Below are 12,158 nucleotides of genomic sequence, written 5' to 3' on the forward strand. Positions count from 1 at the left end.
TTGTTGAAATTAGCAGGTTTGTGTGTTGACCCACTTCTGGAGATAAGATTGGAAGCAATGGGGCTGTGTGGTGGGCTTTTTTGTAGTGCAATACAATGATTTAGTTTAGCAAAAAAAAACAACATTTTTATTGCACTAGAAACATTTTACTCCCTTCATAGTTATTTTGAGTTTCATATTGTTCATTCTGTGTCTGCTTGGTGTCTTTTTATGCCACGTTTTGAACGTTTTGGGTTTCTTTGTGGTAATTTTACATCTGCTCTTGATTGTTTTGTGTTTCAAACTGGTCATTTTTTCATCTCTTTGTGGTAGCTTTTATTCAGCTTTGATCATTTTGTGTCCCATTTTGTTTAAACTGGACAACTTTCTGGACTTTTTCGTTCTCTGAAGTCATTTAATGTCGCTTCATCTTAGGTCTCCTCACTAAGTCTCCCTTGCCTCTCACTTTGGTTGTTTGGTATTTGTTCTTTCTGGGTTAGCCTGCTTTTGTGATAAAAACAAACAAAAAAAAAAAAAAAACAGGGACCCTCGGACCCGGAAGTTTCACTTCACGATCTGTTCATAATCATGTTCAATAAGGGGAATTGTCTTTACCAAACTAATGACTTTACAATCCTGTGTAAAAAAAAAAAAAAAGCACTCTGTGGTGTAAGATGAACATTTCCTGTAACATCAGCTGATTAAAAAAGTGTGCAGAGGGGGTATGGGGGTTAAACTGACACGAAAAATCATATTATCATTACTGTTGCAATGAACCACACCTCAAGAGAGACTGGACAAGGCGCGCGTCAGTGAGGATCAGGATGCACTGCAGGAGTATCAGGGGTATTAAACTGGAGGGTGTACGTGCCCCCCTCTCCTCTTGTCTCTCGGCTCCTCCGCAGTGCACTTGCAGCTGAACAGTACTCCGGACAGGACGGTCTTCTCCACCTCCTCTTCCCACTCTCTGTGTCTGTGTGTGTGTGCGTATGCGTGTGCGTGTGAATGCGTGTGTGTGTGTGTGTTGGTGAGTATAATAGTGCCGGTGTTCGGAGGCTGCACCATCAGTTGCATCCGATTCGTGTCCAGCGGTCCTGGACAAGCGCGATGGTGCGGAGTCATTGATAAAAATCCGTGCCGCTGGAATTAAAATGAGCACTCCTGCTGAGCGGCTCTCCTCCTCCACATAGTGCTGCCTTCTCTGCTTAAGATCTGTTCTATGTGACTCCAGCAGAAGAAGCAGGATGACTACTACAATATCGCTGGTGATTTTGTGCGCGTTGGTAAGTAGTCTGCAGTGCAATATGCAGCGATATTCCTTCAATAAGAGCATTTAATCTCCTATGCACCTTTTTGTGTATTCTTTAAAAAAAGAAAGATTTTCTTTCACTGTGACGTTTCTGCATTGGATCAATAAGATGCACATTTGATGCCGAGTTGCAGGGGATTTTAAGTTTTTAGTGGAATTTTAAATCCCTTTTTGCAAAAGTTCTGTGACAGTTTGAAACTGTTTGTTCCGCTTCTGTGATGTTATCTTGATAAAGGACCAATGCTGCGGTTTTCTGTCAAACACGCAGGTGTCTCATGTAGTTAAACACCGTCTGATTTTTGTGCCCAGGTGATGGCATATTCAGCCCTTCACACACCTCACAGACTTATTTCTCTCTGTTGGTTTTAAAGCAGGGAAGAAAACTTAACGGGATGGTGGGATTACTGTCTCCCATTTGGCTGCTTCCAGACATCGAGGAGCACTTTGCTGGCAGGCACTCTGATCCAAACTTTAACAGCATTAATGAGTAGAAGTAATTCATTTTTAATTTTCGTTGTAATTTTGACATATTTGGGCTTTTAACAACAGATTAACATGTTGCAGCATGAGGAAAGTAAATATATGAATTAAATCTGCATTCAGCCAGAGCTTGGACAATATACCTGTTTTTTGCATAAAACACTAGGCTACTCTGATAACATAAGATATTTGATTATGGGTGCAGAGGTCACATCCTCGCAGCACTCTGGTGTCCACGGCAGCTGTTCTAATTGGGCTGTGTGGCTCAGTCATCATGTGAACAGCCCTGGATGTGAGGGGACACTTTGTTATGACAGCTGGTGTAAAGGGTGGCAACAGTCGGGTGCACTTTGGTCAAATTAAATTTAGAAATAAACTGTCAAATTGACCATGAAATTGGGGAGAGTACAAACCAAGCACATCACAGCTGTGTCACTGTACAGTTTGATGCATGTCCCTGCTGCAACTGAGTAAAATTCCCACTGAATTTGACCATCGACCTGTTTTAACTAAGTGAAATTCCGGGGAGATGTCACAGGAAAGGGAGCTGGCAGTCAGAGAGATGAATGTTTTTTCAGGTCCTGGGCTGCATCCAAACACATATTTAACTTGAAATCTGATTACATGATCAGAATAACAACTGAGACCTGCACATAAATATTGAGATAACAGGTTGCAGAGCCACGAGAAAATGATGTGTAAGAGAAATGCACCTTGAGAGCAAAAAGTGAATTGACAGAAAGGGGGACACATTGAGCAAGAGAAGCGAGAATGAAAAAGAGCTGCTGGCTGCTCAGTACATCTGTTTCTGAATGGAAGCAGCGGCAGCAAGGAGGGGAGGGGTGAGGGGGGACAAATCAGAGAGAGAGAAAGACAGAAAAGTCTGAAATGATGTCTCAGCAAATGTGAATTAAGTGAAAATCAGGATTTACTTGTTACATAATAAAAACCACAGGGCATGGGAGTGATTAAGAATAAGGATTTTCTTTGTTCTAAAATGAATTCCTTTTATCGAACTTTGTTGTATACACACTAGCAGAGGAACCCTCTGTTCTTCTTCCAGTAGGCTGCATGCCATTTATATCAGAGGACTGAAAAGGCAGAGGCAGAGAAAAGATGATAACTGATATAAGATGAGAGAGAAGAGTAAATAGAGCATGCACTTTAAACCAAATCATATATCAAATCATTTATCTGCCGGTATAAAGGCATGCAGATACAGTACAGCTGCGACATGCTTTATTGTGGCGCTACTACATGCAAATTAGGACATGCCTTAAAAAAAACAGCTGACTCTTGTGATCTAAAAATACCTTTAAGACTAGCTGTGGATTTGTTTGCAGAAAGACTTTTCTTTCAATGAATTTCGGAGGAAAATCTGCTCTCATGTTTTGGTTAGTTTAAATCAGTGCCATGTTCTCCAGCTTAAAATATGAAAACTTGTGCCTTTATCTTTGTGAAGTTTCTTTTTTAGTCTTGGACCTTGTCAATACTTTTTACTTTTTGGAAGATTCTGACTTCTATTTAGGGAGTTAGGAGGATTAACATTAAGGCTTAAGGACAGCTTTAAACATGCATGCATGGGATGAAAGTCCTCACAATTATACACGTACAAGTATGTGTGTGTGTGTGTGTGTCTATGTGTGTGTACACCGTGATCAGAAGCAGAGTCTGACATTCACAGGGGCTCTCACCTTTGGACAGTAATTAAGATGGGCATGTGTATAATGTCGTGTACACGTGATTTTATGGTTTCTGCCTCAGCTGGAGCATATTATAAGTTTATTATTAGAGTTGATGTACCTTTAGGGGAGCCATTATTGTAGTTTAAACGACAGCCTTATCCAAAGTATGTATAATACCGGTGGAGGCAACATGATTTATGATGAATCCTGATAGTAGTTAGATTTAAGGAACAGGCTGGACACCTGGCAGCAATTTTCATCAAGTTGTTTTGCTTTGTATGTTTAAGTCACAGCGTTTCTGTGATGTGAGTTTACGTGTGTGTGAGATTTAGTGTCTGCATAGGCTGCTATGATTTACTGAACCGCTCTCCCATTGTGCCAGGTGACATTAACGTTGGCGTCTAAGACAGAGCGGGCTGTGCTTGTCAAATGTGACTCCGGCCAGTACACCACGAGAGGGGAATGCTGCAAGGAGTGTCCACCTGGAGAGGGAGTGGTGAAGAAATGCGGCGCCACTCAGACTGTGTGCGCTCAGTGTTTGGACAGTAAGTAATGATTTTTCATTGTTTGCTCCACATTTGTATGACAGGTTCACTGAAGTCAAACTAAGTCATGCCAGTAAAACAAAATGATTACCCTCAGCGCTGTCAGCAAGTAAAAAATGTCTTCAATGCACGATTTACATGTCCTAACAAATAGCTCTGTTGATGCTTGAAAATCATTAATTGATGCTTCATAGATCAGTCACTTGTCATTAATGAGAGAAGCTACCTGCTGTGAAAACTTTTAAAACTCAACATGTAATATTAGAAGTCTTGTTTAGCCTTTAAAGTTCAGGTCGGGGGCCAGGCAGAAATTATACCAAATGCCTTTGATACCAAATGCAAATCATGTTGTTTCAGTTTTTTCAGCAATGATCACAAGTGTTCTGGGCAAGTAACACGCTAAAATAACTCAGACAAACTGTAATCAAAACTGATAAACTGTTCATTAGAATCTAGTATCAAACTTTTGTTAAATCATTCCTCATTTGTGATACCCAAAACACAGGATAGTTACATTTAGAGAAGTTTTCAACATTCATCTGGCCTCTTTAGCATAACCTTTCGATGTGCAGGGTGTCCAACAGATCTCAGTTAAAGATGTCTGCCTTCTAACATTTCAGATTGTAAAAGGTTTTATTTAAAGAAAACATCATGATGTTTCCCTAAACTTAACCTGGAATTCTAAAGTTGAAATGTGTATACTTGGGTCCACCCAACATCCACAAAGCTTGGTCAATTACTGAATTTCTCACATGGAAAGTTGTAGATGTAGATCACAGCCCTGAAAGCTGACAAATGATGCTGCAAGACCCAGCCTCACACCAAGTGTCAGTTTGTGATGAGTTGGGAATAAGAATGTGTTTGTCTTTGTACAAACAAAACCTCCTAACCTCCCTGTCAAACATTTTACTTTTTGGTGCAGAACAGTTTTAACAAGTAAACATATTTTTTCTCCTTTTTAAATCACAGTGATTCAGGTGAACTTATCAAATCAATGTAAAAGTAAATTTTCAAACCACGACACAAAAACTTTACACAACTTAAGTTTGACACATTAACTGTGGTGACATTCAAATCCAGAAGTCTAAATCTGTACACAGCTACAAAACCAAGAGCTTGCATCACCAGCATTACACACTGATTTCTCTTACATCATCTTTATCTACAAATAAATACACATTCACTGACTGAGATGAGGCACTGAATTCCAAACAGAAAGCCTGTCAAAGCCAAAATAAAAACAATTTATGTCCAATTCTTTCATTTACAAAACGTGTAAGATTAGACTTTATCAAATGTTCCCAGAAAATTGTCAGAAATTCATATGTTTTATGCTTGTAAGTGGGTCCAAATGTGTTCGTCTGAAGCTCGGCTCAAGCTGTGAACCATTAGCACTCGCTATACAGACCAGAGCTGGGAGACGTGCCAACAACACGAAGAAGAGAAGAGGAGTCAGTGCTGCAAACAAATGTTTTCTTCAGGAATCAAAGGTCTCTGCTTTGCCTCTTAGCAGCTATCTTTGCCCTTTCAGATGCTGGTTTGTAACTTCCTCAGCATGCTTAGTAAACTTCAAAGTGTAAGTCATGGGCATCGTGACTAAACTCAGGGAAAAGCACTGAATTCACTGGTGGCATTAATCAATTCTTGAAACATCTAGAAGCGCTGCAGTTATCTTTTAAGATCAAATATTTTTTGTGCAACAGTTCTCAGGAATGTCAACTGGATGTCATTAAGAAGGAAATTATTCAATTCTGGAGGAATGCTTGAAGGCTCTCTGAAATCCCTTTTTGTCTAGAGATAATCAATCATGATTTTGTTTGCACAACTGATGCAATGTTGTGTTTGAAGGTCTTATTTCTCAGCTATAGTATGTAAAGAGCTGCAGCAATGGGTACAGAGGCAAGAAGCCATTTCTCTACAGCTTAACTGTGGCAGTGCCATGGAGTAAAACAAAAGTACTGCAACGTCACATAAACTAACTCCGTCAAAGAGAATTAAAGTGGTCTTTTCATGCTTTTGCATCAAAATAGTTACAAATACATATATAATGAACAAAATAATTGATAGCCATCATTAAACAATACATATGATTTGCTTATGTTGAAAACTGCTTCAATAGAGCGAAGAGAAAAATGCTGCTGCTGCATAATAGTCTGGACTTTATCTTTGCTTTGACGTCATGAGGAGTTTGTCTTGCATGTCATATTCCTGCGGTAAAAAGTGACACATGATGCATAGATGCTAAACTGCAGCTCCATTTTCTTGTAATGTGGGCTGGCCCTCAGGACTGTCATGATTTGAATTTTTTAGCCCCTCATCACACTCTCCTCTACACCAGCAAATCCCACGTACTCCTGTCGTGTCTCCCTTCTTCTCTTGAATACACTTTTCTCAGCCAGCATCCCCCTCCCTCCCCCCTTCCCTGCTACTATGAGTCATCGCCTGTATTAGTGGATAAGATGGTATTAGAGCGCTGGGCACTAAAGGGCGCGATCTGCTCATCTATCATGCATACTGTTACATCAATGCATCTTTACTCATTTGATCCAGCTAATTAAACCATATTGAAAAGCCTATTGTGCCTCCAACAGTGACCAATTATCATGCTCTGCAGTACAGGAACAGTACTCACTGCTGATAAACACTCAACAATTAAGCTGAAATACCCTGGAGGTTGCAATCAATTTCCAATGTGAGTGCATTTTCATATATTTGAATAATGTTTTTGTTCTGGCAGCTAAAATCTCAATGTACCTGAGGCTCGCAGGCTGAGTTGGATTCATATAGAGGTTGGAAGCTAAGACACTGACTTTACCAGTAAAACTAATGCCGTAATCACAATTTCCCAATTGCAGATATGAATAACTGAAGAGTCAAATTTAACAATACTATTTCCTGTCTTTCCTGGCAAATCTGTATTTACCTCGAACCTTCTCCTAATTTCACACTTACTGTCAATTAACCCTCTCCCCACCAACCCATGGTCTTCCAATCTCAACTTGGGATGAGTGCCAGTGTCAGCAGCCCTGAAATATTTATCAGTTTCCGCCACTTTTCTCTGCTGTCAAGGGAGACAAGACAACTGGATGTGCCTCACTTAGTGAACCCTTCAGAGAAGGTCGACCTAAAACTGGCTGAAGTTCTGAGAGAAATGAGGCTCCAAGAGACACTACAGAATTTAAGAGAAGCCCTGCTGGACGACAGGACTGTAGCTCACTGGGGATTTAAGGAGGAAGGAAAGTAGAATCACAGGCACGTCTGGTTTAGGCCTGAAGAAAAGCATCACGAATCACTCTCAACTCTGGATCAGAAGGGATGGAGACATGGGAAATGGAGATTTTCCACTGCCAGGTCCTCTGGCAGAGGAATTTTCATTCCTACACACTGACAGTACACTGACCTACAGTTCTAAACCTTTATTAGAATTGCATACAAGAGTATATGTTTTTCTTTTAAATAACAACTTGACTCCCATAGTTTCCTTATGATGACTCTGGAAATAACCTTAAACACCTGTTTTAAATCTGGAGACCAGCAAAGTCAATTAATGAAGCGGGGCGATAATTAAACGCTGAAATGTTTTGAGTTTAAAAAGACAAATAAAGCGGTCACACAACTCTCCAAATGTTGATAATTCATCCCCAGTCAGCAAAGGGTCAGTGGTTTGGGTGGGAAGACAGAAAATGGTGTCTCTGTTGAAACGTGGACCCTGATGTTTGTCCAACGTCGCTAAAAGCTCACACCCAAAGTGCTGATTGTGAAGATCATTGAGCAGTTTCAAGGCCATCCACAGCTACATTATTGATGACACTAATGGGACCGAAACACATCAGTGTTAGAAGGGGGGCTGAAGTGGCACATTTTGAGTGCAACATTCCCCCCACTCACGGACACATCCCCCTTTATCAACAACTGTCTTCACAGCCCAACACGAAAACTCTGAGCTGAGCAGCTCTGATCATTGCTCAACTGGGGACAATTAGATAGAAGGTCATATTTTATTTAAAGAGGGTACTCCCCGCCAAATTCTTGATGGCCTTTAAGTTTCTTCTTTTAGCCTCAGATGAAAGTGCTGACGCATAAATTAGACAGACACACACACCTCCTCTGTGCCAGTCGTATACTTTCTGCATATGTTCACATTTATAACTGTTTACACGCAAGATCTGTAAAGTGGCTCATGCATGCAAGTTCAAATTAGCGAGGAAACCTGCCTGCTTTGGTATAATTTAAATGAATGAGGAAGGGAGCTTTACTGGCTGAGCTTGACAGCAAAGAAAACAAAGGCTTTCAAGCTCACTAATTCAAATAATGGTTTACCTTGGAGGTCTGTTGTTTGTCTGGGGCTGGATCGTTCGGTCAGCGTCACTCTTTTTCCGCCTCTGCCTGCAGATAGAAATAGGAGCAACTCTTTTGCATCCTGTTTCCCCATTTCCCCTCACCCATCTTTTACCCGTCTTTCATCAGCACTTCCTCAACACTTTGATGCCTAAATTATGTTTTTTAGATTAGGTTTGGACTGAGAGCACCAGACCACCCTCCAAGACTGTTTCTTATTATGTTACAGTTTTTATTACAGTTTTTATTATCAAACAGTCTCGAGATTCATTTGAGAAAATCTTTCAGCTTCGTCCCTATCTGTCTTCATATCATTACCTCCATCTGCTCCACTCGGTTTGCCCGTATAATGTGACAGACCTCATAGTCGGCCGCCTACCTGTGCTGCTACTTACAAAGTGTTTAGAGCTTCAGTTGGTGCCAGTGTGTGCTTGCCACAGCTGCTTACAATGCAAAAGTGATGTTAGGACTTTGCTGCAGGGTTTTTTCACAGTGACAGTACTCAGTACTGTTGCTCACCATGACAGCCACCAAGCAGCTCTCATGAAAAAAAACACATATGGGAAGACAGATAAGAGTTGTGCAAAGGTCTCACACATCCAGTCATGTGGCTTTATTTATTTAGCTCCACCAAGTCCCAGTGATTTATGTCTCTGTAAAACAAAGCATTTTTCAACAATGAAGAGATTTTAAACAGTGTAAACTTAATGCATGGCTCATTATATGACATCAGAAGTGAAACAAACATGCGGTTTCTGGTATCAATTAAACAGTTTATGAAGCTGCTAACATGCATATTTCTCTTCTAATCCCACATTGTGAAACTTTCATACTAAACTTCCTGCTGCACTCTGGCAACCCCACTGCAGCTGTCGGTATGCAGCAGGGATAAAAACGTCATGCTTTGTACAGTTTCTGTCTGAACTGCAGCAAGGTGGCCGCTCTCATGTTAAACATGTCACAAAATAGTAAAATGGGATTTGGAGAACAGTGAAAGTGCCTATGTAATGAATCTCAGCTGAAAGTTTTCACCCCCCCATGAGCCTCTGTACTCCACTTGCATCTCATTCAACCACTAAAACACACTCATATGACACACAAACACTCTCCCTCCTACTGTCTGCATAATTCAGCAGGCATCCAATTATATCTGAAAATAATTCTATATGAACATGCAATATTAATCGAATACGTTGTGCCCTGGGGAACTCTCAATGTAAGAAAAAGCTAATTTGAGGTCATCGCTTCCTCAGTGATGAACTTTCTTAAATCCTCCCGACACCAAATGTTGCTTGAGAACAAATCTGAAGTATCCAACGTAATTGAAAAGCCGAAGGCAATTAGTCACCATGGCTTTTACCTTCTTCTGTTGAACACAGTTCTCCACATCTCAGCTGTGGTCTGCAGTCTTTATTGCGCTTTGAAAAAAAAAAAAAATCAATATAATGGGATGAAGTGGGGCCATAGACTTTTAAGACACTGATATTTTACATCTAACCAAAGAAAGGACATTCAAGCAACATTTATTTATCTTTGTATGTTCAAACACAGTTAAAGCTCTGCAAATGTGCTACTAGTGACAAAACTACTCTATTCAATATGTTTTAAACATGTTTTTGCTGTCAGTAGTGTGAGGAAGTTTACTTTGCTTCAGAGTGAAATATCTCAGTACAGTGCAGTGCACTGAAACTTCATTAACATATTTATGATCCTCAGAGGATGACTGCTACTGTATTGGGCTATCCGGTTTTTGGCACTAGATAATATTTTTTTCACTCAGCTCTCATGGAAAAATGTCCCTCTAGAAACATAAAATGAAAGCACAGTTAAATATTTTTGGTCTCTTCAGGCTCCAGAAGGTTATCTCAGCTGGCTAATGGGCAAAAACAACTTGTTTTACATGTTAACTTATTAAAAGCAAGAACAGTTTGATGATCTTACTCCTTCTGAATAAACCTTTTACTGAATTACTTTATGGAGATTATATTATAAAGAGATATATTTTGCACATGAGTAGTCAGTGTCCATGTTATACTCATTTACTAGCTCATAATTTCACTTCTACTGATCTACTGAAAGCTGCTGTGACTGTACAGCTGTGCGACTCCAAAAAAAGCCAAGAGGCAGGCTTTATGCAGATATGTTAGATGGTGATACAGATACATAAAGGAAGAAAGGCCTTGACTCCAATGAGACATATTTGGTAGTTCAGGAGCAGCTGCCTGTGAGGCAGAATAACTGCCTTTGCTGTGGATTTCTCTGCAAACCTTTTACAAAAAGCTGCAACACACCAAAGTAAAGGAAAACCCTGAAAAAAGCACAATATGACCTGTTTGAGGAATGTCTTAAATGCTGCAGTTTTGGCAGAATAACTAACTGTTGAGAACTTCTAAGGGCAGCTCTTAACCATGAGCATGTGGATGCTCCCGAGCTTGCTGTACATGACTTAGATTATAACAGTTTACTCAGCGCAGCACAAACACATTGGGATCGATATCATAATGAGCACAGCAGGCTTTTGACTCGCTCCCCAACAAGAGCACCTTTCTTGTCCTGGAGCACAAATCACTAAGAGCCCAGTGGATCAATGTGTCCTTCCTTCTAATGAATGTGCAGTAAACATGATTAATGTCATTAGATTCACTGTTTATCTCCTTGTTTATCTTCTCATATCTCCCTCTCTATCCTCCAACCTCTCTTACCCTTTTCGCCATCTCACATTTCCTTTCTCTGACTCCACTACCTTGTCTCCTTCAACCTGTCCTCTGGTCTACAGGTGAAACCTTCTCAGAGAACTACAGTCACACAGAGGAGTGCAGGCCATGCACTCAGTGTGTCGGCTTGATGCGGATGGCGACGCCTTGCACTGACTCCAACGATGCCAAATGTGTGTGCGACTACAACTACTTCTTTAGTCAAATGTCCGGACGCTGTGAGCTGTGCACGGTGTGCCCGATGGGACAGGGCGTGTACTCTCACTGTGATCGGAATCAGGACACAATGTGTGAGGAGTGTACGGATGATACCTTCTCTGATCGGGAAAGCTCCCTCGAACCCTGCCTGCCCTGCACCATCTGTGAGGAAGACACTGAAACACAGACAGCTCTATGCACACCCACCAGTGACTCTGTCTGTCATAGTAAGTCTGCTACACACTCAAGTCACTTTTTAGCCTGTTGCTGCAACACATTCTCTCTACCAATCTATCTCACACGGGCTTGATCAGCAGCCATTTGCATCGGTTTTCAACACACTGCGTGTCCCTGTAGCATCATTTGTTGAGTTGTATTCTTTATGTTTGCCAGAAAAATAGGAAATATGTGCTACAATTTACTGAATCATGTGAAAACACAAATGGAAACGCTCTATAAAAGGCAAAAATAAAGTTTGTATAATTCTAATAAGGTTGAAGATCATATTAGGTTTGCACACCTTTATTCTTCGACACAGTCTGAACCCTTTTAGACACTTTTTGTAATTTCTTTGAGTAGTCTTCAGGAATAGTTCTCCAGGCTTCTTGAAGGACCTCCCAAAGCTCTTCTTTGGATGTCGGCTGCCTTTTGTTCCGTTCTCTGTCAGATGATCCCACACTGTTTCAATAATGTTGAGGTCCGGGCTCTGGGGAGGATTCATCCCTCCATAAGACCTGTTGCCACTGATTTTCAGTCCACTTCTTGTGTCATTTCGCATACCTTGTCTTTTCTCCCCATTTCACTTCGTTGAATAATGGCTTCTTGACAGCCACCCTTCCATGGAGACCATTTCTGATGAGGGTTCAGTGAACTGAAGGTCCAGATGCATCTCTCAGGTCCCGTGTCAGGT

The 12,158-nt window shown here is 40.8% G+C and overlaps 1 protein-coding gene across 1 annotated transcript in view; it reads left to right on the forward strand.

The window, feature by feature from the left end:
• Positions 1–829: 829 nt before the first annotated feature.
• ngfra (nerve growth factor receptor a (TNFR superfamily, member 16)) overlaps positions 830–12,158 on the forward strand; it is a 31,707-nt gene continuing 20,378 nt past the window's right edge. The window contains exons 1-3 of the mRNA XM_072369199.1: positions 830–1,262; positions 3,836–3,998; positions 11,113–11,475. Coding sequence (XP_072225300.1) covers positions 1,224–1,262; positions 3,836–3,998; positions 11,113–11,475 — 565 coding nt within the window. The 5' untranslated portion in view covers positions 830–1,223. The remainder of the gene's footprint in view (positions 1,263–3,835; positions 3,999–11,112; positions 11,476–12,158) is intronic.

The sequence above is a fragment of the Leuresthes tenuis genome, unplaced genomic scaffold (genome assembly GCF_036924035.1).
Source record: "Leuresthes tenuis unplaced genomic scaffold, fLeuTen1.0.hap1 SCAF_17, whole genome shotgun sequence".
Taxonomy (NCBI): Eukaryota; Metazoa; Chordata; class Actinopteri; order Atheriniformes; family Atherinopsidae; genus Leuresthes; species Leuresthes tenuis.